Source organism: Hippopotamus amphibius, chromosome 1 (assembly GCF_030028045.1).
Source record: "Hippopotamus amphibius kiboko isolate mHipAmp2 chromosome 1, mHipAmp2.hap2, whole genome shotgun sequence".
Classification (NCBI taxonomy): domain Eukaryota; kingdom Metazoa; phylum Chordata; class Mammalia; order Artiodactyla; family Hippopotamidae; genus Hippopotamus; species Hippopotamus amphibius.
In genome coordinates this window covers 182,128,642-182,156,311 of record NC_080186.1, presented here as the reverse complement: position 1 = coordinate 182,156,311, position 27,670 = coordinate 182,128,642, and the positions used below count along the sequence as shown (strand labels likewise).

Genomic DNA, 27,670 nt, shown 5'->3' with positions numbered 1-27,670 from the left:
ACTTTTTTGGGACGAGCTTCTGTTCAGGCACTCAAACCTAGGCTCTGTGGTTCTGGGCATCTTGTTTGGCTTCTGCCAACTTACGAGACTGCACAACGAGACCAGTGTGCGTTTGCTTGACGTTGCACTTAAGGAAAACAGGCAGGTCTAGGACGTCAGCTCTGGCCCCATGAAATACCTAGCCTGTGGGCTGTACTGGGACAGCCACTCCTGAGAGCCAACAGTCTGAAAACATCTGGCAGAAGCCACCAACCCTGTAACAAGCAAGCGAGCAAGTAAACACAACAAGCAAAAAGCTAGGTTATCTGAGGCACGTCTCAAGCCTGAGCAGGGACGTCCGGGGCCCCAGCTAAAATACAGGCTGCACCTCTTCAGCTTCTGTCACCTCTTCTCCAGACCAGAACAAAGCTGACTTCAGCAAAAGCCACCATCCCAAGTATCGGGTTGCACTACAGGAACTGTCTACAGTGTGATCTGAGCTCCAGCTCACCCCCTTGCCTCAGCCCGAATGAGGGAATTTGGGATGCCCAGCTGAGGAATAGTGAGGCGTGTCTGAAGGGCTTCCTGTGACAAAGGAAGGCCGAGTGATTTGGAGATGCTGTTTGGGAGAGCGAGTGTCAGGTCTTTTTAGCTAGCATTACTCTAATAATATGAATGAAGAGAGGGTAAAAGGCAATAAATTTGTCCTCGGAAGAGTGTTCTACCATCAGCTTGGGATCATGGGCAAGTCCTTTCACTCAGTGGACCACAATTTCCTCATTTTTTTAAATTAAAGTGTCAGGCAAACTGTTGGCCATTCTCTTCACTTGACATTTGGGTATAACCAGGCAGGGTCAATCTGTCAGTCACATAAGGAGAAGGAAGCTCTTCTGACCAGCAAAAGAAGGAATGGTCACAGAGCTGATTCAGTTCTGTTTCCTAAAGAATCTGAAATTGGATGTGGGGTTTACACACATTGCTTCTACCAACTTGGCATGCCACTTGGCATGTTGCCCAGCAACTTCTTCCTGGACAAATTCACTTTCCACATTACTGCCAGGTAGCTTTCTAAAGCACAAACACATGTGCCTGTGGCTTTACAGACTACAGATGTGCCCCACTGTCCATCAGCTAAGATCCTAGCACACGGTCCACAGGCCTTTCCTGATCTGACTCCAACCCCTTTGCCCAGCCCTGCGCCCGCCAGGCTTTCTCATAGACACTGCTTAAGGTCCAACAAACCTTCTGTGTCCCAATCACAGCACCCTCGGCACCTTTGTACAAGTTACCCTTCTGCCTGGGCTAGCTGTGCAGAGAACTGATTCTATAAGAACCAGCTCATATGTAGCCTCGAGCCCCAAACCTCTGGGCCTCTTCCTCAGCACTTTGTTCCTGTCTCCCAACGGCAATGAAGGAGGCAGTGTCTACCTCTCCTTATAAATGAGGAGGCAGCAACTATATTCTCGTCAACTTTGTGCCTGACAGCGCCTGGCCCGACGGGTGGGATTCAAGTAACACAATTGGAAATGAGTTATCAAAAGGTGACTAGACCGCTGTAGGTGTAAATTGAGGTCCAACCGTAGCTTCCCTCACTCAAACTAATCCAAAATACTTGAAAAAAGTTATTTCAGAAGGTCAAAAGGAAAATACTACAGCGGAAGGCTTGTTTAAATAACTGTTTTATAAATATTCCAGAGGGAAAAAGAACCTGATCTAGGCATTTCAAAATGCTACCCTGCAAAATAAAAATCAAGTGCTGCATTGCAATATACCTCCGACCGTGTCTTCTGGGTTTCAAGAGATAGACGCTAACAAGGGGTGAAATCCAGCACCCTCCACCTTATTAATATGTAAAAAGGCTGAAGTCACATCTGCGCAAGGATCTATTTTTAGTGGACCTTACATACTAAGATCCTAGCCTTGATCTCTTAAACTATCAAGCCCACCATAAATGTTTGATGATGAACAAGCCCATAAAAAGAAAACGTATAAAATGAATCGAGGGAGTCAACGCGTGCTCTGCCTTTTAATTACCAGTGGCTTCTGCTCTGATCCTGCTCCAGGCTGGGTGCAGGCAGAGAGAACGCATCAATAATTTGGGGAGCAGGGTGTGGGTATTGTGAACATTTGGGTCTAAATATGTTGTGATTTATGATTTATGCTTTGGAAGCCACATAGAGATGGAAGAAAAGAGGCGCATCCTAGCCATAAAGGGGTGGGGGTGGGGGAGGGAGAAATTATGAGATAAATAAAAGCATTCAAGACACAAAAGAGAATGTAGAACAGTCTTGTTTTATTACTTTTAAGTAATAAAGAGCCTTTTCCTTGCCTTTTTGTCTTTTTTCCCCTTTTTTCTTTTCTTTTTTTACAACGTACATTAAATCATGAATCAGATGTTAGGGGATGTGGAGGTGGAAGGAAAACTGGTGACATCACAATATTTTTACAACTTTACAACAAATATAAATCTGAGTTGGTTGCATCTACCAGTATCTAGCAAGGGTGGAAAGCAAAGGCACACTCAGGTTTATGGACCCTCCCCCCACACGCTGTGGGGAACAAAAGAAAAAGGGGAAATACTTAAATGCAGAAGACCAGCTCAATACCTGTGGACATTTTAGGGTTAACACCGCAAGTGATGGGTTGTGGGATGCAGGGACTGGGGTGGAAGTTTTGACACGGGTCTCCGTAACACAGCTGAGGCATTGATGCCCACACATGGGGACAAGACAGCGGGAGCTGAACCTCACTACTCCTGGGAGCGAAGCTTGGGGAAGAAGGTAGCAGGGTGACATATACCCATCACCTTCATAAGTTCCACGTTTCTAAAGAAAATAGAAGGAAAAAGACAGTATCTCCATTTGTCACAAAGTTTCATGGTTTCAGGGTACAGAGTTCACGGAGTGTGAACATTGATTCCACGAAAAAAACAAACAAAACAAAAACGTAACAACACAAAAACAGCAAACACCTATCGCAAACGACAGCAAAACTGCAAGGGGTGTTTGGAATAAAAGGCTGTGCCTTTGTTATACACCGAGGTCTCACCCTGATTAGAGGCACCACTTTTCATTAGCCAGTTCAAAATTATCCCCATTTATCTTTTTAAGAAAGTTTTGTTTTTAAAGACAAAACTAAACCCAGAAGATCAAACTGGAAATGAAAAAGAGACAAAGAGACCAACAAATATACTGTTTAGCTGTTTAAAAAAAACAGTAACAACCAACAACAACGCTCACGGGTTTACAGTATGTTGACAGTTCTTTTTGTTCATGACAGAGTAAACAAAAGTCCCTTGTGTGTGCTTGAGCTAAGGAAAACCAAGGGGAAAAACACACACTCCACCCCTCCCCCTGCAAACAATAACCAAGAAAGGATAAAGAAATAAAAAAAAAAATCAAAAACCTTTTGCCTCAGTCAATGTTTTGCAGCATCCATTGTGGTTGGCCTTGTACTTGGAGTTACTCATTAATCACAGCAGGGACCAGCCTGCCTGCATCTATTTCCATGTCACTTCTTTGTGTGCGTTGCACGTGTGTGCTGAGCACATGGCTTGGAGACTCCCCCCAGGAGCCTGCCCAACCTCATGCAGCGTGTTCTCCAGGCAGTGGACACAGCAGAAATGAGGACTGGGATATTAGTCCCTTTTCTGCTGGCTAATGAGGATATCATCATATTGAAATGGTCTGAGACTACAAGGGAAGCAGAGAGCTCTGGAGGGAGAAAGGGGATTTGCTACCCACAACACTGGGGCCCACACTTGGCAGCATGGCCAAAGGGTGGTTGGAGTTGGCACGACTAGAAGGAAGTGTGAATTGGCGGGTGTGGTGCCACCCAGCGTTCCCAGGCTGCAGGATTATAACCATCACCACCGCATTCTTCTTCCATCTGCTGGATGCTAATCTTCCAGAGGGCTGGAGCGGGGGTGGGGGGAGGGAGTGTTAAATAAATATCTGCATTTATTTCAAAAGGGGGAAAAAGTTTACCATAATGACAGTTTACACGTGTACACAACTCAGGGTGTAAGGCACAAATTTACATGTGGAAAACAGGCTATTCACAGATGTAACCCCACGAAAAACCTGTGTGATCAAACCATTAATTTATGCAAGGTAGCAGCCAGCATGTTAATTAGTCCACACCGTTGGTGGATTTTGTTTGCCGTCTCACATGCAAGGTGAAATAAGATGGCGCATCACAAGCTGGTGCCTTCACAGAAAGTAGGAACCACTGACAAAGCCATGTTGGCAGCAATGGGACACGATGTTCCATTCTAAAAGTTCCTCTCCCGGTTGCTGTAGAAGTTAGGATCTGGAAGGACTTTTACACTAATTACTCTTTTGCATGTTATAGGCCAGGGACCGGACCAGCAAATTAAACCGGAAGATTTAAATAAATATTGCCCTCTGAAGTTTTTCCTTTAGCTAGATATCAGACAGTCCAAACACAAAGCTCAGAATTCCAGCTCCAACTTATTTACTCAGTGAATTTATTGTAAAAATAAAGAAACTCAATTATTCCAGTTAATGGATTTCACGTTAAATAGTTTAACTGTCAAGGGGCTTTCTGAAGAGCTGTTCAGAGGATGGTATGTGGAAGAGTCCTTTTCTTAAGGAAAAAAAGGGTAAACAATAAATAAAGTTACTTGCGTTAACGGTCACGTTATTTCATTAAAAGAGAGGAGCAGAAATCTATGACATAGATGCCCAACATGGCATTCATCTGCTAGAACAGAAAGCTGTAACACTGGTGGGCATTTCACAGTATCTGCGCATAGTAAACTTATGCCATTGTTAAAGTCTGAGTTAGAATTATCAATGAATTCTTTATTTTTTTGTCTTTTTAATTTTCATGATTTTTAAAAATGTATTTGTGTTTTGCAGGTTGGAACGCTAGCCCAGTTGGGCAGCGCCCGGTGCAGTCATGGACACAATGTTGCAGTCGCTGTTCACGTGTGTGTGTGTGTGTATGTGTGTGTGTGTGTGTGTGAGAGAGAGAGAGAGATGTGCACCTGTGCGCACGCGGGCGCGCAGGCGCACACGTGGGCGTGCGTGGGTGGGTATGTGCTTTTGGCTCGTGTTCGTGATGCTGAATGAAGTCTTTCGTGAGTCCGACCTGTTGCGGGGTGTGGGAGGAGCGTGAAGGAAGAGAATGGAGGTGAGTCCCGCGTCGTGAACCTTCACCAAACCACGTGGCCCAATTTTCGAGAGTCCCCCTCGCGTCCCGGGGGAGGACCCAGCGTCCGGGGCGCTGCGGCGGCCGTCTTGGTCGGGTGGGTACTCAGCAGTCGAGAACCTTGCCGAGCTGAGCGGGCGCCTCGCCTTTCCTGCTGGTTCGACACCTGACCCCTCCCCCTGGGATTATGTACACGCATCGTTGGGCTTCATGGATGTGGAAAGGGGGGCAAAGGAAGGTTTGGGGGGCACGTCCGGCTTTAGCGAGGGCGTGCGCTTCAGCCCTGCCCTGGTCAGTGAGTTGTAGGCGTTGAGGCTGGGCTGCCTCGAAACAGTCACGGCTTGGCCCGAGGGCTGCGAGCTGTGCACCTGGATGGAGTCCACCCTCTGCGGGGCGGGGGGCGGGTTGTCTCCCCGGCCAAAGCTCTGGTTCCTGGAGAGGTGGGAGGAATTGGAGGAGTTAGTATTGTTTCTTTTGAGCGTGGTGCCCTGGTGGCTTCTCGTGAGCGAGTTCGTGGGGTAGCTCCTCTTATAGTCAAGCCCGTAGGAGGAGGAGTGGTGCATCTCCAGCCGCTTGCTCAGGCCGTTCTGAGACAGGGAGGCGCCGGGAGGGCCCAGGGAGGCCTCCCGCTGGGGGACTTTGGGGGGCAGGCTGTCCAGGTTCTCCACCAGGTTCACCCCATGGTTGGGACTCTTGCTGCTGAGATGTTCCTTGATGGTCTTATACTCCAGGGTGGCCGCCTGGTCCTCCAGCGCCATCTGGGCCACTTCGCTCATTTTGGGCTGGTCCACGTACTCATGCTGGTAGCCCTGCTGCGTGATGGGCAGCACCACCACGCTGGGGATGTGGCTAGGGGAGGCCCGCAGGGGCAGGTCCGTGGGGATCACGGGGGAGCCCATGGGGGGCATGTCCTTGGTGCAGGCGTTGATGAGGTTCTGGTTCCTTTCCCACTCGCGGCTGCCGCGGCTGGGCTTGCGCTTCTGCTGCAGCGTCGGGGTGGACTCTGGGGTGGGCAGGGCGGCCAGGTCCAGGTGGTGCTGGTCAGCCTTGATGAGCATCTTGGCGGTGTTGCTGGGGGTGGTGAGCTTGCCGTTGTGCATGAGTGGCGTGAGGATGGCCTCCGGCTTTGGGTCTTTGGACTGGGTGTCCCCAAAGAGGCCGCTGAGCTTGGTGACGCTGCTCATGGAGCCGCGGCGCGAGTGCGTGAGTTCCTTCTCCTTGCGCTGCACGGAGGACCCGTCTTTGCGCCGGTGATCGCAGACACAATAGACGATGATGCCGGAGAAGACGGCCCCCATGACAAAAGCCAGAATGACCGCGATGGCCAGGAGGGTGACAGGAACGAGCTGGTCGTGGCCTTTGAGGTAGCTCTCCCGAATCACTCCTGCAAAAGACATCGCATATGGTGTTAAGAAGTGAAAGCAGACGGCGAAGCTTATTTTTGTTTGGCATTCATCCTGTTAATTAATAACAGTAATAAGTGACAATAGCACCTCTGCAGAATTTGTCTTCAAGGCGTCGTTTGCCAAACATTAACTAATTAATCCTCCCCGCCCCACCCCCCAAGTATGTAAATAAACTTCAATTGTTGCCTTCTTTGTGTTTTGGAAAAAGTGCTTTTCCCACTTTTCAAGTATGGGCTCTTTCTACTTTGCTTCACTCCGTGGAACATGGCAGTTTTTCCTTTCCAGAATTTATCCTTCTTTCCCTCTCATCTCTTTTCAGTCTTCCCAATCATAATACTGCGAGATATTTTGAGGCTGGGGGAGGAGGCAACAATTTTATGCATGTTAAATGAACAAGTCACACACCACTCCAGGCTTCCAGGGACTTTGCTGATGACTTCCTTGTGGGCAGCATGGCCTCTATCTGGAGAAAAGCTAGATTAGCATTTCAAGCAACTGGGGGAAAGACAGTGTGTATTGTTTATAGTGAAAGAATAGTTAAAGCTCACAGATTACAAATGTTTATGCTGATTTTGCATCACCTCCCCAAAGAAACAAAAAAGCCCGTGCACACTCAATTTCAGGTAAATATGTTGAATATTTGAATGAAGCTCTTCTCTTACTTGAGCTGAAAGAATATTTAGAAAAAAGAGACCATTTGGGGTCCTGTAGTGGGTTTGAGAAGTGTCAGGTCTCATTATTAAGGCTAGAGTTTGCTATCATGGTGAGATTCTTCAGCAGAGCTAATCTCTTAAATTTTAATAAAAATTATGTAACTCTACCCGTCCATAATCTTACGCTACATTAACCAAGATACTGTTTCTGAAGAAAGTGGCTTTCCCTGTTCCTGCTTAATCAGCTACCAAGCTGAGAGACTCTAATCAAATGCAAACACTGAAGCTTTTATTTTTTAATACCAAGTGAGAATATACATCACAATTGTCAGATCTTAAGTGCTTGATGCAGTAGCTAAAAAAAATAAAATCTCAAATACCTCAATTCCTGCCTCTGGAGAGTGAAAGAACATGAATACATTAGAGGCTCTGCATGGGCTGAGGAAATGTAAACATTGTTCCTATTATGGAAATGATAGTAAGACAGAAAATGTACCTTCTCTGGTCTCAGGAGACACATTTTTCATCAACTAAATCAACGCTTTCTGGAATATGTTTCATGTGTTTTACTGGCAGATATCAAGTGGCACAGAATTAGAATGAAATGAAATAAAAATCTCTACCCGTTCCCAAACCCACAACCCACAACCCTCACACTTCTGTTGAAATACTTTGTGTGTCACAGCTGAGACCTTGAAGAAATGCAGCTTTGTCAAGGGCCTTTCTGCTAAAATATTTTGATGGGTAAAGCAGTGGTTTTAAAACTCAGAAACCTTATCCTGAAGAAATCGTTGTCTTTCTCTTTTCTTTGTGAACTCTCCTCCTCTCCCCAATTGTGACATCACAGTTGGCTGCTGTGCAAATGACTGTCCTGTGACAAAGGATTGTGACTTCAGGTGGGGGGATAAATAGAAGCAGCCAATCTCTCTTGAGAAACAGAGATGCTGTGATTAAACAAATGCCCTTGGTAGTGAAGGGCAGGGGAGGCAGTTCACCCCGGGGAAGAGATGGTAAGACACTGAATAATTTCCAAATGTGACACTTGTCAAATATTTCAAGATTTATCTCCGTGAACTTTTAAGGAGTAGAAACCGAGAAGCAAAAAACCAGCAAGAAATTCAGCTATAACTCACACCTTTTTATGTTGTGGAGCTCCCCAAACAGTGGGATGCCTTGCTTCCAAATATGTTTTAATACCTACTCACCAAGGAACTGTGCCGATGAGAATTTCTTCCTTAAATTTGCATTTCTTTGTTGTAATGCTAAAATAGCAACTAATTTTCCTTCAATTTTGGTTTTACGTGGGGTTCTACTGAACATTTTTAGCCATCTACATATAATGGCACAAAAAATATGCACCTGTGAATAAAATAGGTTTAATTTTGCTTATTGACTTGGTGATGTCACTGATGCGGGCTACTAGATAAATTTTTTCATGGCTTCCTGGATCCCTTCCAGCCAGCTGTATTTATGGGGGCTGCACCTCCTCAATAAATTCATACTTGGGATAGGTAGTTATCTACAATTGACTTTGACATTTAACAATTTGAATTACCATCTCAACTTAAGAGGACCATAGGAAGAATAAAGCTAGAGTAACCTATTTGTTTCATTTATTGTTTAATTGGGAAAACCTCCGAATTTTAAAGTTTATCCATTGCTTCTTAACTTTACTTTTAGCTTCCAAATAGCTTCTTTCATGTCAGAAGGTCCTTAACTATCTTAGACTCATGGACCCTGCTTGCTCTTTCACTGGGTAAAACTCTTTTTTAGTGAATGATACTTGAGTTCAGGTTTTTGGTTGTTAACAAATCAAGCAGGGTCTGACCTTTGAGAAAAATAATGTCTCAGACAGCTTTCTCTGGCTCATTTTGTTATGTAAATAGTGTCCTTAAAAACCTTTCTGCTGGGCTTCCTAGGTGGCGCAGTGGTTAAGAATCCGCCTGCCAATGTAGAGGTCACGGGTTCGATCCCTGCTCTAGGAAGATCCCATATGCCGCGGAGCAACTAAGCCCGTGTGCCAAAAAAAAAAAAAACCTTTCTGCTTTGAGATATCTACCATGAAGCAGGTGGCTTCCTTCATCTGCCTGTGCAAATTCAGAAACCCCATGTCCAAAGTTAGATACAGGTCAGAGATTAAGTTGAAAGCAAAGTCAGGAAGATAAGATGTAAAAAGTTATTTTTGGAAAATGTCATCCAAACTTAAAGCTTTCTACGTATATCATGAAAAAGGGCAAAGCAGCATCCATGGAAATGATTACATCAACTCTGTGCCCATGGTCACTGTGAGGGATTGAACACGCCAACCTTGTCAGTGAGGCCAGGGGTAGTGCAGTACTAGACATCTCCAAAGGCCTGCAATTTTAAGCTCCCACTTAGTGCTGGGTGACCTTTGGGTAAGTGACTTAACATCTCTGGGCCTCAGTTTTTTTTCATCTGGAATGTGGGGTTAACACACTTAATTTTAATGCCTTACTGCATAGTTACAAGAATCAGTTGAAATAATGATTAAAAGCTTAAGTGCTGTACTTTGCTGGACAAATCTAAAGGTCAGAGGAAGCCACAAAAGAGAAATGGTGGGTTAGCAGCTCACCGCGGGCTTAAGAGTTAACAGTCACAGTCATAGCTTTGCCATTAGATTCCATTTGCTCTAGGTCTCCCAGAGGAGGGATGGACGTGTTCTTCCCAGCCCCAAACCTTCAGCTGTCCAAATGTTGCCAAAGGGTTGCCAAAGCTTGATGAGGCAACATCCGGGAACATGTACCTCTGTTTCAGGACTGCCTGTAGTTCCTGAATTTTGAAATAAGTAAAACAACAACAGTGGGAGATGTTGAGGAAAACAGAGTGATTACAGCTAGACTCCTAGTGGAGTAATAATCCTGCAATCAACTCCTTGAGGGCAGGGACCATATTTTATATGCAATTTTAATTCTAACCATCCCCAGGGCTCTTAGTTGGGCACTTAATAAGTGATTATTAAATAAATGGGTTTGCACCACATCACAGAGACATTTTTAAATGGACTTCTAAACTTGGTGGTCATCTTTGGAGTGACTGTAACCGTGCTTCTGAAATCACAGAAACATATCTCCAATCATGCAGAACATAACCATACTGACATCCATTGACCAAAGAAATCTATAAAGGTGCTCAGGATGTATTCAGAATAATACCAGGATAAACTGTTTTAAAAAGGAAAAGACATTTGTTCTGGGATAATTCCAAAAGAGAAGGTGAGGGTAAGTGGGTTATTTGTTGACAACTGAGCGTTCCAGTGGATTTGACTAATTCGGAACAAGCGTATCTTTACGAAGGGCGGTAGGGTTAGAGCTGGAGGAACATGGCTGCTTCAGGTGCTGCACTGAAACCCTGGGGAAGTGTAGGGTGGTACACTTGCTCCCCAGGTTCCCGTACTCTAGAGGGGGGATGTTGGCTCCACTCTGGGATGTTGAAATGCCTTCCTCTGCCAACCCCTGGCCTTCTGCTGTCACCAGTGGAAAATGGGGCATTAGTAATGAAAACAGTGTCTGAAAAACCCTTTGCATTGATTCATTAACCTCAGCTATTTCTCACTAGTCATGAGGTCCTAAATGATTATTCTTACCACCTTCCTATTGCAGGAAGCAGGACACAGAATGGCTTAGAGATTCCTCTGAAATCATGCCTTAAATTGGCAGAACTGAGAAAGAATAGAATCTCCACTTTTTTTTTTCCTGAGTTTTCAGATGCTGCTGGAAGGAGGTGTCAGAGGGCCAGTCTGAAGCTCTTTAGAGGCTGAAGCAATGAAAAGGTTACAAACGACCCCACCCTCCAAACCTTACAATATGTGATTCAAAATAAGAACAATTATAAACTGCAAAATAAGAGGAAACCCAACACAGTTCTGATTTTTCCTAGGGTGACTGTGTCAGTGCACTTTGAAATTTCAAACATCAAATTCTTTATTTAAATAATGGTTTTTGGTAGTAGCTCCTGAGTTCTCTACTGCTGCCTCTAGTCTGTACAGGGAGCCCAGAGCCAGGCTCTGGGACAACATACCTCAGAAAAGATGCTCTCCTATCTCAGGGCTGGATTGTGATGTTCTTGGTGCCTTGAGTGTCACTTTCCTGGGCCAACAAAGTTTTGGCTGCAAGCATCTTGCGGCTGCCTTCAGCAAACATTTACTGAGCATGGATGAAAGTACCGTGCTGGGTTTTGGGGAGACAAAGGTGAAGAAGGCACAGACCCTGTGATCCAGCAGGGGAGAAGGCAGGCGTGCACACATGAACTACATACAAAGTGCAGAAGCATCATGAGATGCATCGCTGCTACTAATATGGATGGGCAGGCCTTTTTGTAAGAAGTGACATTCGAGCTAAGTCTTAAGGGTGCATAGGATGTCAGCTCAAGTGGAGAGAGCAGCAAGAACCAAGGCATGGAAGGGAGGAAAGTGAAAGCTGTGTTCAGTAATGGCTAATGATCCGACTCCTTTCTAGTCTCTAAGTTCTAGGCACTAGCCTCTCTGCCGCATTCTCACTTGCTTCTGGGCTTTCACACAGGCTGTTCCCTCTGCCTGGAATATCCCTGCTCACCTCCCATCCCTCTGACCTTCTCCTTTAGGTCTCAGCTTACATGAGGAAGCCTTCTCCAACTCCCTCAGGCCAGGTGAGGTCTTCCTTCTATAAGTGTTCCCAGAGCTCTGCACTTCTCTATCCTAAAGTCATCACTTTTATGAGACTTGCTCTCTGTTTGTGTTTTACACCTGAACTGCTCCAGACAGCTCCAGGAAGGAGAGATTTCCTGCTGAATCCTCAGGCATAAAGTTGCTTAGTAAATAGCTGTTAAATAAATAGTAAATGAATGCATGAATGAATGAGTACTTGCAGGGGAAAACAGCAGTGAGAGCGAAACACCATTTGGAAGCAGGCTGTGAAAAACCTTGAAAGTCTGAAAAAGACATTTATAAGACATGTCAGTTTTGGAAGGAAAGTTTTTGGTTAATTTACCTGTCATTTCAAGGGTCTTCTTGCCTGAGAAAGCTGACTTTCAGCTTACTTTGTTCCACATTGAATCCATTATTGAAAAACTACAGGTTTCAAAGAGTTAGTACCTTTGGATCAAAAGCACAGCCAGTCTACTTGAATTTATTATTACTGTTATTAAAATTAAGACTCTGTCTTCAACTATACTTATCCCTTGCATCATACAGACACAGCTGGGAGATGTTATCTGTCCTATTAAAAAATGAAGCCAAACAGACAGAAAAATACATGAAATCTATTGTGCCTATTTAAACCAAGTCCCCAAGGAAGAGCCCTGTCCGTCCCTATCCCAGTTACCTTGCTAAGTATGTGAGACCTTAGGCAGCCAGTACCTTGAAATGGTTAAGTCACACTTTCCCCTCTCACCCCTGTTCACTGAACTGCCTGTTTCAGAGCTGCTGTGATATGATGGATGTGTCTGTCTCCATAGTGAAGTGATTAATAGGCATCTGTGTAAAGCGGACCCGGTGACCACAAAGACAACAAAGCCTCTCTGTGTTCTTTAGAGAAATATGCAAAGGCAAAAAGGAGGATGGACATTTCCTCCACCATCGAGCCAGAGCGGGGTTCGTGTTGGGTCTGAGAGCTAAGAATGGCAAAATACCAAGAAAAGCCTGAGAGTGGGATCCCCTAAAAATAGACTCTTGATTCTGCTTTATAGTAAGACAAGCTTGTAATGTCCTTGAAATCCTCATAACAACTTGGGTGAATGGAATCTAACAACCCAGTTTTTCTTGTTTGAAAATCTTATTGCAACACAATGCCAGCCTCACAATCCTGCAAGGCAGTATGAGTGAATGGAGTCACAGGCCAAGCATTACGGCCGCTAACCACGGAGGGCCCGCTGGAATCCCTGTTAAAGAGAGGAAAACACAAATAGGGGAAAAACCCTAACTGGAGACAATTTATCCTCAAAGCCACACCCCAGCCCATGGAGAGGACCACAGGGACAGTGCAGTGGGAGCTCTCTGTGGTTATCTCGGCAGGAAGCAGCCTTCTCCTTGTCTTAGGGCATAATGGGAACCAGATGGCTCAGGAATAAACTGAACTGCCAGCAGCCATGGAAATGGGCTCAGAGTTTATAACTCAAACTTTCCTTTTTCTTTTATTTTCAGTTTTTTTTTTCCTGGCAGGCTGAAGATTAGGTACTGGGAGGGGTCATGGTCTTCAAGATGTATCAAGTTAATGACTGACCATGCCAAAGTAGAGGCAGCTTCCTGGCTGTTTAACATCCTCAGTTTAGAAGCTATTTTAAAACTCACATATTGAAATAAATGCTGACTGTGGTCGTCCGCGGATGAATCCACTTCCAGTTCTATCACCTTTGAAACCGATGCATTTTAACTTGTTGTTGGGATGACATCACAGGAAGAAAAGGGAGAGTGAGCATAAAACTTCATTTTCCCCTCTGTGCCAGTGGGAGTGCTGGGTTCGCTGTTCCTCCTCTGCTCCACTCATTTAGATTCGGCACTGCCAGTGGGAGCGCTGCACCCAGAGCAGAGATTGAGGTCTAGACTGGGGGTCATGATAAGGTAATTTTTCAAAGCCATGCTCTGGAGTGTTGCTCTGTGGTTCCTTGTGTTAGGGCTGTCACTGTCTTTATGAAGGTAATGACTATTTCACATGGGCAGAGTTTTAGCAGAATTTGCGTGGTTTATTTTCCTTCTTTTTGAGGTTTTCTTTCTAATAAGACTAGAAACCCAACACCTAAATAGTTTTTGAAACCAGACAAAGCATTTCTATTTTCCAACTTCCTGGTCCCATCTTCCTCCTTTGGTGTTGAGACATCAAAGCCACAAAATAAGGAAGTGGATCTCCTTATAAAATTGTGAAATTTGGGTGATCTTTTGTATTACTGGCAGTGCTTTTTATTTTTTCCTCTGCAAAGCAAAGATAAAACAAATACAAGAAAACAGGTTTGTTTGAATACTCCTAAAACTTAAAACTTGCTGGACGTATAGTTCTTGGGATCTGGGTTATAGATGAGGCTGTGTGTTACTGGTTAAGATATTTAAATCTTGAAATTATCAAGACCTGGGTTTAAGTCTTGGATCTATAACTAACTAGCTGCATGGTCTTGGGTAAGTCACCCAGTCTTTCTAAGCCCCAGTAGTGTTGGCTATGAGATGAGTGTTGTTGGAAGGATTAAACAGATTAAATAAATGAATGCGTGTAAAGCGTCTGGCATTGTGCAGGACATATGTTGATGCTCAATTAATGTCAGGGGAGTGTTTCTAGAATTCCTAACCAGTTACCTGCCTTCTGCACGGTCCCAGATAGCCTATTTTGATACAACACTTTGGTTGGGCTCAAGTGTGTTAGCCAAGAGTGGAGAAATAAGGATTTAAAACTACAACAAACTCTTGGAACGTGACCTTAAATAAGGTAGCCCATGTAACTTGGGAAGTGTCCTAAATCAGTGTTACTCAGCATCAGCATCACCATGAACTTCCTAGAGATACAAAGCCTTGGGTCCTACTGGGACCTTCTGAATCAGAATCTCTGGAGATTGGCTCAAAAACTTATGTTTTAACAAGGCCTCCAGGTGATATGTATGTTCACGAAAGCTTGAGAGGCACTGCTCTAAATGATATGAATGATATTCCAGAAAACAACATCAAGGTATTTCACTTTAAAGTCCAACCCCAGACAATAATGAGAAAGTGTATAGCCAGACTTTCAAGATTATTTGTAAAAAAATAAATAAATGCAATTTTCCTTGATGTTCACTAAAGTATGAATCTATAGCGGGTCTTGTGTATGACATTTTCTTGTAGTTGTCATATTCTGACAAAGAATACAAAATTGATGTGATTTTACCGGAGAGACAGACACATCCCTAACACCTTCCTTTGGTACCTGACAAAAGCTTGACCTGTGGCCTAAAATGTTGTGCCACTACTTCTGTAACAGAATCAACCCAATTTTCTAGAGCCAAAAGCTGCTGGAAAAATGCCCATGGTCTCTTTATTTGCCCCAGCGTAAAGATGGGGGAATTTCTGATACGTTCCATCTCTGTCCCAGGGGCCATCAGGTAGTGGATGGTACTAGAGAGCCCAGTCAAGACTGGGTCCCAAGGACAGAAGGAGCAGAAGCTTGGTAGCAACTCACTGTTGAGTAAAGCAGCCTCCTTTAAAGCTTGCATCTCATGTTACCTTGAAATCATCTCCACTCAAACAACGCACAGCCACCAAACAACATCTGATAAGGGTTCAGGGGATCTTTTTTTTTTCCCCCTACTTCTCCATGGTCAGACAAAAGAGTAAGATACACAGGAAGATTCTTTTCCTTTCTTTTCTGGATGGAGAGAGGGACCTGAGCTCATGTTTCATTTCCCAAATCAAGGTCCTGCTTTATAGCAATAAAAATGCCTGGCACAACAGTGCACTCAGCAGAGCTCTGTGCTTACACATCTGCTGAGTTGAACTGAATCTGCAAATCCATAGAATTATATAAGACATTTTCAGTTACATTAAATTTCTGCTGTGTGCTTTTAAATCATGGAGTGCAAGACCCATCAGCACTTAGGGTATATTTATTACCTTAACAAATGTCAGAGGAGTGTGTCCAGTATTATCTACTATTTATGAATAACAAGAGGCTGTAGGACTGGAAGCAACAAGCTCCAATATGTCCAAAAGGTTAGGCATAACGCAGTTTGCTGCTCTATAAATTTTTTGACATCATTTTCCCTCCTAATAAAGCATTGTCAGTGGTGACTATACGGAACTTCCGTTATTTTTATACAGTTCATAATGGCTGCCCTTGCCTTCAGCGAAGAAATCTAATTGCAGATACATATTTGAAAAAGAGCGCATCTTTAAAAAAATACAAATTTAAAAAATAATTGCAGTGGCAAATTCCTATTATCCCATTAAAAAGGAATCTCTGTACAAAGATAGTGCCCAGCTCTAGACTTACAAGAGCTTAAGAAATACTAATTAAGGATGACAAACCTTCATACCGCCTGTAATTAGCTTTCTGACACCGATTAAGAGCCCGTGTACTCTGTACCCAGTGTATGTGAATTTATCCAGATGCATTTCACTAGTTGACTTCAGGGCCTTTCTACCACTAAAGTGCTGGGAGACCAACGTCTGATGTGGTTCTTGTGGGTCTGCCCAGGCCTGCAGCTCAGTCCACGTGCTTTGCAGGACTTTACCTATTTATTACTTGCACAGCCTGTGTCTCCCTGGGACCAGTGAGTAGATACAGCTCTTCCGTCCTCTTTCTTTCTATGGCTTGGCACGAATTATATATTCTGAGCAACTCTTACAGCTTTTGAGGCCATTCTCATGTATAAGGTCAAGAAAAGAGAGGCTGTCCTCAAGAAATTTCCAGGTTTCCACTATTTTGCCTTTGCTAGACTACTTTGTTTGTGGAGCAGCGAGGTCTGCAAAGTAAAATTTATATGTAACAAGCATTTTTTTTTTAAACTCCAAGAAATGAGGCTATCAGGAAATTTTGAGACAAAACTAATATTATTTTCGCATTATTACACATGCTCCAAAATACACATGACTCTTCACAATTATTATTGTTAGGACAAAAATTTTAGATGAACACAGTGCAGTTGAACCAGTTAAAGAGCACATTTTTAACTACACCAGATGTTCAGTTAATACAGTCACGCCTAACCTAGTCCCTGTAGTCCTCGAAAGTTCCATTAAGCTGTCAGAAAACTTTGTCATTTGTGTGTGTTTTTGTGCAAAAGATGAGAGAATGGAAAAAAAAAAAAAGACTGAAGGAAAAGGGTGGGGGCAAAATGAATTCATGTCAAGGGTGATGTGGCTTGTAAAAGCCGCTACAGATTAAAGCAAGTAGCACTTTTAGAAGGTGATTTGATTTTTTTTAACACCCCAAGGTTTAAGTTGCTGATTTTAAAAGAGAAAAATTAAAGTCTGTATAATCATAATTTAAGTCCTTCATTTTTTTGAGAAAATGATGTTAGGTGAAGAAAAAAGGTTTAATTAGTATCTCTAGAAAAGAAAATTCAAACATTGGTGTGCAGATTCAGGCAGGAAGGGAGATGAAACAGCTTTCTACATGGCTGACATTTAACTTTTTTTCCTTCTACCCTTTCCACAATAATCTCATCAAGACCTTAGATAAATTCAGCAAGTTGTCAAGAGGATACAAAATTAATTAGATCAAATCTGCATCTCTGCCTGCACTGCTGAAAGAACAATTACAGCCGACCATGTGGGCGTCCTCCCCTGCACACGCTCACAGGGAAACTTCCCTGTCGTCCAGTAGAGAGCCCAGCACCTGACCTGCTCACAATACATCATTTTCCTTGATGTCTCAAAGAAAAAGCCAGAGACTACAAATAGATTCATTTTCTGGCAGGTGATAAAGAAATATTAATTTAGTAAAAGTAAATGGTGGCACCCTGGATGACATTACCATTTCTTTCTCTGTCTCCCCACCAATTTCAAAATCTGTTCTGGATGAAAAGTCTGCCATGTGCCCTGCACCCCAGTGTTTTAACTAAAGTGATATAGAAGGCCAAATCTAGGATTTAGCTTGTTTGGGGCTTTACCCTAGCATAGAGGTCTTAGCTTGGCAAGCAGCATCTATAGAAAATGCCAGTAACATGTAGAAAAATACTTTAGATTCAAAACTGATGCAAAATTCCACTTCCCAAACATGTATGTGTAATTAACAACCTAGTATGACTGAATAATCAAAAATTTATTATGCACCTATCATCTGTCAATCTCTTGATCTCTGTATTTCCTTCGCTCCCACTCATCTTCCTATCTCTCACTGCCTACAGGTAAAACCAAAACCCCTTAGCATGACTTTTAAGGCTCCAGACGAGCGTTTCAATCTCAATTCCCTTTCTGGCCCTGTACATGCTTCTCTTACTCTCAGACTTCACTGTGTCCCACTGCTAGCCAGGAGGTCACCTGTGTGTACCCCCTGCTAAACTGCAAGCTCCTTGAGTGCAGGGCTTGTGTTGGATCAGATCAGTGTGTACCGCAGCACTCAGCAGAAGGCTTATGTATAGGGCATGTTTGCTGAACCTCTGTTGAATGCATGAAGAAAGGAATGAAGGAAGGTTGCCATTTTGCCTTTCTTTGAGACTAGGGTTATTGTCGCCATTATTACTTTTTCTATTAAATTAAATTAACTATTAAATTAACTATTATTTTCTAGTACTCCCTGGATTCCAGTTCATCTCCTTCAAAGTCATGGAAATGAGAAATGAAAACAAGAAGGCAGCCATATAATTAAAGAAGAAAAAAAAACAACAACCCCGTAGAGTTTACATAACAGTTGATAAAAACCTGAGGTTAGACTACATTAGAAAGAAACAGTAGTTTTAATCGTGCCCTTGTTTAGGAACAGTTAGATTCCTGAGCCTTCTTCACTTAAAAGTGGCATTTGAAAGCTTGCTTTCAGTGGTAATGTTTTAAATTACTCGAACAGAGTTCAAACACATATATAACTTTTAGTGATATTTCTTTGGAATTAAATGTAATGATAATATTTTTCACAGGATGAAATTTTTACTTTAATTCCTCTTATATGGATTATTCTAGATTTTCTGAGAGTTAAAGGGCAAATGTAGTCTAGAGATTAGATCTTATATACTCACTGAAGAAGTTACCAGCAACCTCTTCAATAGGATTGCCGGGTAGCAAATAAATATACAGAACTCCTGGTTAAATTTCAACTTCAGATGAATAATGTTCTAGTGTAAGTAAGTCCCATGCAATGGGTGGGGCATACTTATACTGAAAAATCATTCACGGTTTGTCAGAAATTCACATTTAAATGAGTGCTCTGTATTTTATGTAGCAGCCCTACTCCTCTACCCCCAAATAATGGGCTTCTGACGGTTCCCATGAATATTCTTCAGACTCACTCTAAACTTTTAGAAATTGAAATAGTTTGACAGAGTGTAATAAAAATGATACTAAACCTTTATGAATCAGGTTTAGCACAATTTAGAAATTTAAAAATACACTAATGGACTAAATGTCAAGAATTGTGTTTTATTTTTCTTCATCAGCAACAACGGCAACTTAGATGCCAAATTTCATATGAACTTTGAAGGATACCTTTCCTCTAACCCTCAAAACCAGAAATCAGTGTAGCCTAATTCATAAGGGTTGTTGGAACAACAGCAGCCAATCCCCCATCTCTTGGTGTTCCCTGTTCCTGACCACACACACTCCTACCTCCTTTAGTTAGTTGTCAGTTGTTAGGTGGAAGATGGAGCCCTCTGTCCCCTCGCTAACAGGCCCCTCTCCATCAAACAGAACCCCTCTCGGCCCCTTTCTCTGAGTCCTCTTCTAAGACTGTCCTGTTCTGCCATCACATTAAAAAATGGCTGTGATCCTATAGGTTTTACTAACAAAAGCTATGCCGATTACCATGGAGTTAGTTTTTTTTTGAAATAAAGCTCAGGATGTTCAAAAAGAGCCTGAGTTTGCCAGCATTTCCACAAAAATTTTAAATATGAGTCCTGTGCCAAGTGTACTCACTTCTCTCATCCTCCTTGTCCAGTGATATATGACTGCTATCATATTGGTACTGAAGGGGACAACTAAAAGGGGCTGAGAAGCTGTTTCCAAGTGCTGTGTCCTTGATGTGTTCAGCCAAGCTGTCTCCAGTTGTCTAATATCTTTTCCTAAAGTCTGCCGTGCACCGTTTTGCCTTGTTCACAAAGACAATAGTGGCTGTAAAGGCTTTTCGGTGCATTTTTGTGTCTCTGCGCACTTCACGTGTCTGGCGGTTTGATATTTCTTGGACAGGAACTATGTCTATCTCTAGTGTAGCCTCTAACTCCTATTGGCATCCAATCCTGTGCTATGGAGCCAGTAATAAATTTTGCTTGAAGACACCTCAGAAAACATTTTTGTTATGTTAATGTTACTGAAGAAATGGCAGAGAAAATGCAGTCCAGGTTTAGGATTCAGGAAAAGAAGAGAAGCTTATTTTTCTCCCTTTATTACCGTCATCAGCAATAATTTTCTCTCTACATAAGATCACCTGCGTATGACTTGATAGGAGCCAAGAAATCACTTTCCCCACTGGGAGAACTGAGATGCTTTAAAATCCTTCATCCATTAGATTTGAAGCATTGCAGACTGTTAACATGCAGAAGCAACTGGGCCAGGCTCTGTTACCAAATACACTCTCTTAAAATGGGATTTCTTAGCCTATTCGTGAAGAAAGCCTGGCTCTGAGGGTTTGGGGCTCAGAATTGGTAAAGTTTGAAAGAGGGAAGAGGGAAAGAAGGGTCAAGTGTAGGTTATTGCTGGGCCAGGGGAACATGCTGAAGCACAAGAGTCCTTATAGATTTCGGAACAGTAGGTGGGAAGCAGAAGTGCTGGAGGTAAACTTTCCCTGAGCCACAATTTGGGAAATTGCTGCAGTCTACACTTGGATGCTCACTGCCGGTCTGGAGAAGCATCTCGCCAGATGCTTAACAAGCCTAGAATGACTAATTTCTTTTTAGTCTAAATCCATTTTACTCTCAATTCCTACTTGACCAAACTTCTCATCCCTAATCACAAAGCTCAGTAGTTGGAAGAGAAATCAGAAGAGCACTAGATCATATAATTGCAGCGCTCAGAGCCCAGCCAACAGAAGGTAGGGCCGTTACTCAGTCTCATTCTTCCAGATGCCAGGAGCACAGTTGTGGTGGTAGTTTAATCCTCACTGGACTCTTCATTGCTCCAGACCAGAGTTACCCACAGTTTAGTCATCAGCTACCAATGCTATAATTCTAGTGAAATCAATGAGTCTCACCTACCATGTCATTTACTTTTAGTATTTCTGTATCCCTCTACGTCCTGCATTAATAGTTACTTAATATTTTATTAAAATTACCTTTAAAATGTGTTTCGAGTGGAAACTTTATATCATCATAAATGGAAAAAAGTGTCACTTTTCACAGAAGATAACCATAAAAATAAAATTAACTGAAAGCAAAACAGTGTTATTTCCAGCTAGCTCCAGCTGCACGGCAAAGCCCCCAATGTAAAGCCTGTTCTTTCTTCTCAAAAGGATAGCAGCAAGTTTCGGGAGTCATTAAAGATAAAGCTCCAAACTGAGACTTTTGCCTTGACATCACAAAGAAGATGGAAAGAGAAATGAAAAGGGCGTTAACTTTCCACCACAAGAGTCAGTATTCTTGAAGGCCACGGTGCCTCTGAGCCATCTAAAGCATCTCATGTAAGATGTGACGTGTCCTGCTTGGAGGCTGTGATGCATCTGAGGAATAGATAACTGACTGTAAAGATGACTGTTGATACACTCTGTGATGTATACAGTTCCATTCAGGACTGTTATGAAGTGTGGACAGTATACTCATTATCCTTTATAGACCTTCTGAATCTCATTGGAATATTATTTCCCAAACTAAAAATTGCTCACAAAATAGCTTGTACATTGATTAAAATATATTCAGCGTGTGCTGTACATTTTAGTTTAAATTATTCATTTGATCTCTAATTTAAATTCTGTTTCTACATCTTTTTCCTCATCTGTAATGAGCATATCTTCTTGACTAAATATAATAATGTGATAATATCTTGTTTCAAAGATTTCCCAAAATATATAAGCATACTACAGCTCTGGCATTTCCAATCAAATGGGAACATCTTTGTATATATCGACTATTTCATCAGTTTTCTGAGAGCTCACAAGAACTCTAGAAAATAAACTCTGAAGCAGGGGATTTTCTTCTAATCTGATTTATCCTTGTGTCCTTGTGCCAGTGGTCCACGCTGACAGTAGACATTTACGCTACACAGCTCTCTTGGCAGATCTGTTCCTGGCTAATTTCCTCACCTATCTTGCAGTCTTCTTGGAAATCAGGTTTTAGAGGATTGTTACTTTTGGTCAGAAACAAGAGGCACAAGAGTGGCTATTAATTCTCAGTGTTGCTTAACCTAGAAAAGAAAGCTCTTATTTCTTCTGCTGTGGGAAGCGGGGTGAGGGGAGACAAGCCAGATCTAAAAATAAGCGGGATTTTCTTTCTTATTCATATGTAATTAGAGCCCCTTTGTAACTACTCACTACCACCTCAATAGTTATAGGATGACTAAATAATATATATTTTTAAATGTGGCAAAACCAAGAAAGAAGTAGCCAGGGCTGCTTCTAATTTATCAACTTGGTGATTAAAGGGCTGGCTCTAGAGGCTCCAGACATCTAGGGAGCCAGAGATAAAACAGGGCCGTTGGCTGTGTTTTTACTAATGAATCTAGGGCTTGAAAGATATCGGGCAATTTTAAAGAAAAGCGGCAAGGACAAGAGACATTAGACAAGGCCAGTAGGGTAATGAAGGGGCAAGGCCGGTTACTGAGAGAGAAAATTACTTCATTTTCTGTGATAGTGCTTCTGTGTGCTTTGCAGGTCTCTTCTCACGCTTTGCTAGCGTGACCGTGTATATACGTACAGCACTGGAATGCTACCCCCTGTGTAGAAGGAAAGAGCCTTGGAACATACCGCAGGGGGGCAGAGGGCTTAGGTCTATTATTTTGAAAGGGGGAGGCTAAGAACAATGGTAGCAGAAGGGGGTTAGATTGCAAGGTGAGGAACGGTGCTTTGACAGAATGTGAGGGACGCACAGGATTAAATCAAGACGAAAGACACAGCAAGGAAAAGAAAGAAAAAAGGCAAGCAAACATACTCTGGAAATGCAGAACTGTTTGGAGGACGAGGTGGGACCAGGAGTGGGACCAGCCCAGTGGTGCTCACCATTTCTGCAGAGCAGGGCTTTGGGCTCATTTGCTCACTGGTCTTTTCTCAGCAGCCAAAATGAAAAGGGCATGGGACACTTGACTCCTCCTCAGCTAGCTGGTCAGCAGACACATTTTCTGCTTAGTGGGGAAATGTGCGGTATTTTAGAAACAATTCCAGAGTATATTTAGCTCCTAAAGCCGGGGCACACAAATGTCACATTCCCATGAGACAGTCGGCCCAGGGAAAAGAGCACCCGCCAGAGGCCCCAGAAAACCCATGAAACGTGCATCCCAGGAGATGCTGCACACACGGATGTGACGTCATTAAGGCACCCACGTCAGGGAATGAAAAGAAGCGAGGGGATCACAGATTGGGTCAAGTTAAAGGACGTAATCACGAGTCAGCAAAGAAACAAGACTTTTCCAACGGAGTAACGGATTAACGCCACCACCAAGTCATACCACACAGTGCTTGGCAAGACAAAACGAAAGTTCGAAATAAATCATGAACGTTAAACAGAAAAACGCTCCAGAGCAAAATGGAAATTAAAATCATAAAAAATCATGGCAAAAGGAACATTAAGCTACATCACTTTTTTATTTTTAAAGTTTCTGCATAACACCTCATTGTCATTGCCCCATCAAATATATATGTAATCGGTTGTCAGAAACGAGCTCAAATTTGACAGGGCAAGGCAAGGAGTTAATAGCACAAGAACAGTGATCATGTTAAACACACATGCAGTCCCCTCTGCCACCATTGTTTGACAGCTTGTAGACTGCTTCCAGCTTGGTCAATATGCATAAGAAGACCCAAGAGAACTCACAATACCGAATTTCACACTGATCTGTCAAAGTGTTAATTGGACTCTTTGATAACCTCCATCCCTCGGGAGAGTTGACGGTGGGAGAAAATTCACGCCATCCGTCTCAGTGAAGTGAAGAGGAAATGACTGTAACCAACAGCTGGATATTTGGTTGACATATTTAATGCTTTACTGGAAAGGCTATTTGGTTTTTCAGAAAGTTCCAGTGGGCAAACACAAAGTGATTTCTACTGTGTTGTCTCTTCGTGAGAACTCGGCCAAGACTAACACATCTGCGGTCGGGAGCCACACATAACAAATAGTGGCACATGCGAGGGCTGGTGGCCTGCTGTGATAATTCTGCCTCATCACAGATCAGCCTGGTGCTTCCTTGTGATGGTTAAGAGCAGGGATACCACCAATTTAGAGGCTGCTGAGACAAAAGCCACTAAAAAGAAGATCGGGGGTGGGGGGCAGGACATGTTAACAATAAGAAGTTATAGAAGAGTAATAAACTCGATTAAGGGGGTATGTTAAAGAACAAGTTAAAAGGGCTGCATCTTCCCGTTTGGGCTTGGCACGTAGCAGCAGGATGTACGACGTTCTCGGGATGAGCCGCCAAAAAACCAAAAAAAAAAAAAAAAGAAAAGGGATGAAAATGTAGCGTGTGAGTCTGCCTAGCAAACACTCTCTAAAAGTAGAAATGGAAATATGTATACAGAAAACCCTGGGGGAGGACATGATAGAGGCTGTGTTCCAAGGGTCACTGTGGCTGGTCTGCCCTTGAGACTCAAACCCCCGCTTGGATGAAACTCTTGAAAACATATAGAAGTAAACAATGCTGAATGGGGGGAAACAGCTCACAACATAACTGAGCTTTTCAGTCTCTGATTTACAGAACTGTTTTTTGGACAAGTAAAGGCCTCTTTGGTTGCAGCTGCAACTAAAGTAGGATGTGTTACCAGAAGCAGCAAATGGCGAGAAAAGAGTTGACATTTCCTGTCTCTAGTTGAGCAAAGAAAGCCAGGGAGAATTTAGGACAGTTCACAGTAGAGTCCCTTTCATTTAGTGCAGCCTCCTTTCCATTTTAAATGCATAGCAATTCTGCTTGATTAAATAACATATTTTTGTTTTAGCTGTTGTCCTCTAAGGGCAATTAAGTGCATCTCAGGACCTCAGCTCTATTCAAATTCAGCACCACGCAGGAGCGAGGGAAGCTACCAGCCAGAAAATACTTCACTCTGCTATTTTTCCATTCACTGATTAAACGGGCTTTTACTTCGATTACATGTACTTGCCAAAGCCCACACCGCATTCCATCCCATTATGGGGGGAAAAGAGGATCCAGAAATCACTGAATGAGCTAAGAGGAGTGGAAAGGGATCTCAGGAGCCAGCATCCGCTTTGGGCCAAGCCACGCCTCTCTTGGGTAGAGAAAGCTTAGAGGATGTGTTATTTGTTTTGTGTGGTTTCTCCTTGGTTGGGGAATCATTTCAGATCAAGCCTAGCACAGAGGATTGGGTTGCAGTCTTTTTTGAGACGCTTTCAATCACAGTGTGTTGGAGGTTCGTGCCGTATATGTTGCTACGATTCAGCTGGAAGCAGTTACACAGTCCTCCCCACTTTTCCCTCCCTCTCGCCCAAAAGGAAGAGGTGCTTCCAAGGCCTTACCCTTCTTGTCTTGGTGATTATGGGAAGACACTGCCCCCAAAGAGTCTGTGCTGTCAGGTGAATCCTTCCAGTCCAGCATTCCTCCCCTAGACTCATACCCCTCTTGAGCCGCTGAATCAGACGTGGTGGTGCTGGGCAGGAGGGAACTGGAGTGCCCTGTTTTCATCACAAATACAGTTAGCGAAAACATCACTGGAGACATCCACTTCCCTTTGCTCAGAGGCCAGGAGGTGGGACACCCAAGCTGGCTGTAAAAGACTCAGAGGAGACTGCCCTAGAAATAAAAGGCTGGTGGGCAGGATTCAGCAGAAGACCCCTTGAACTTGTAGTTAGAGGACGAAGGGCCAGATCTTGTCTCTGCTGCTTGCTGGGTGAGCCTGAGGGAATCACTTAACCTTTCTGGGCCTTGGTTGGTTTTTCTTGAGCACAAAATGGAGATGATGTCGCTTACCTCCCAGTGTTGGGAGGATAAAGTGACATCATGCCGAAACTACCTAACAGTACCTGGCACGTAGTAGGTGCTCAAGAAATATCAGAGTCCTTCTTTGGTATTCCCATAGCAGCACGGAGGCAGAATGTGTCCACTCTGGGCACACCGTTTGTGACTGATGAGGCAGGGTTATGATAGTGGAGGAGCCTTGGCCCCGTCACACACAGCTCAGCTGCCCTGAGCCTTTCGCGTGGAGGATGTGTCTAGTCTTCAGCTGCAGCTCAGCCTCACAGGTGTTCCTCTTTGTGGGGGAATGGACTGCTTTCTAAAGGGATCTGCTCCCACCCTCCTCCCTGCAATAGAGGCCTCAGCTGCTCCACGCTGTCATGGCTGCGCCTTTTGTGTCTTATTCCAACCAAGTTAGTTTCACGGTTTTATGACTCCCACTAGTGAGAGGTGGTTTTTGAGGGCACACTGACGGATACAGTGCAGGGAAAGGGACAGCTTTTTGAGATCCAGGGTAGCCTACCATAGGATAATGCCAGCCGAAGAATGGCTAGGTTGGGAGTTATGACAGAAACTGGACGTTTCCTGTGAATACATTTCTAAGCCTTCCCTTCCATTATTCCACAAGGTTAAATGCAGATCGTATCTGGTGCTTTGATCTAAACTGTCACAGTGATTTAAAGAAGCCCCACTACCTGTTCTCTCGGGTGGAAATAAAAAATAACCTCTCTGTGATTTTCAAGTAGAGGGTCTGGCTTATTAAACCATCTTACCTATAGCAACCTCTTGAACAATTTTTAAAAAGACATCAGGGTGACTACTGTGAATGTGTGATTGGTGCTATGGTAGAAAGTAGGACAGATTCACGAGTGGCTCTGGCCTCGGGCTGTGATCACCACGTATGTGATAAATAAGTATATACTGGCCACCAGAAAGAGAGATTACAATGAATGCACTGCATTCTTCTTTTTTACAATTATTATTGGAAGTTGGATTTCCAGGAGACTTTAATATTGTAAATTACAGTGTGTGTGTGTGTGTGTGTGTGTGGGTGTGGGTGTGGGTGAGAGAGAGAGAGAGTGAGTGAATAAAGCGGGGGGAAAAGCAAGCCAGCCAAGTGGCTTATCTAAGCTATAGGATTTCCATGGAAGCTCCACACTTAAAATGTTACCACAAAGCTTTGGTAACATTTAAGAGGCCCCTTTCTGTGTAGAGCTTGTTTGGCTCCTACATAGCTTCAAATATCCACTTTGTTGCAAATAGTCTAGCTCATATCCAGCTGCTAAAATCATGTTCATTTAAAACTCAAGAATTCTTGTGTCTAGAATCCTTGTTTTTACATTTCTGGGCTTTACATCTCATCTCCCAATACTGATAAGAGAACAAGGGTCGGAAAATTATTAACCTGGAATTGGAAATACAGAGTTTCTTTTACTTCCTGAATACTTATATTCAGGTCTAAAATATAGCCTCTATTTTCTACTCTTGAATTCGGCAATGCTCTCGTGAAATATATGGTCAACCTAAGAGAGACTTCAGCACCCAGCCTCAGCAAACAATTAGAAATAGCTTTGCAGGAAGTCGTGGGGCGGGGGATTAGGAAAAAAAGAAGCGTCTCCTCCAAGTAGCAAGAATTTCTTTTACCTGAATTGATATGCATTTTGAACACTTTCAATTCAACTGTGTTCAAGGGGCAATTTTATGGTAATGCCATAAGTATGGTTTAGGGAGAACATTTCTTAATATGGTAATCTAGGGGAAATATATGCCTAAGGGACACATTCTTTGTAGAAAGATTTCCTGGACCATATGCTGCA

The 27,670-nt window shown here is 43.3% G+C and overlaps 1 protein-coding gene and 1 pseudogene across 4 annotated transcripts in view; both read right to left on the bottom strand.

Annotated features, from left to right (window-relative positions):
* Positions 1–3,076: 3,076 nt before the first annotated feature.
* LOC130854248 (uncharacterized) lies at positions 3,077–3,845 on the bottom strand (annotated as a pseudogene).
* A 1,487-nt stretch (positions 3,846–5,332) lies between these two features.
* Positions 5,333–27,670, bottom strand: part of SEMA6A (semaphorin 6A) — a 121,941-nt gene continuing 99,603 nt past the window's right edge. For 3 of the 4 annotated variants that reach the window (XM_057736961.1, XM_057736968.1, XM_057736965.1), the window contains 2 exons: positions 25,418–25,573; positions 5,333–6,538 (listed from right to left, as the gene is read on the bottom strand). In XM_057736961.1, coding sequence (XP_057592944.1) covers positions 5,340–6,538; positions 25,418–25,573 — 1,355 coding nt within the window. In that variant the 3' untranslated portion in view covers positions 5,333–5,339. The remainder of the gene's footprint in view (positions 6,539–25,417; positions 25,574–27,670) is intronic. The other variant, XM_057736970.1, reaches the window with a different exon arrangement.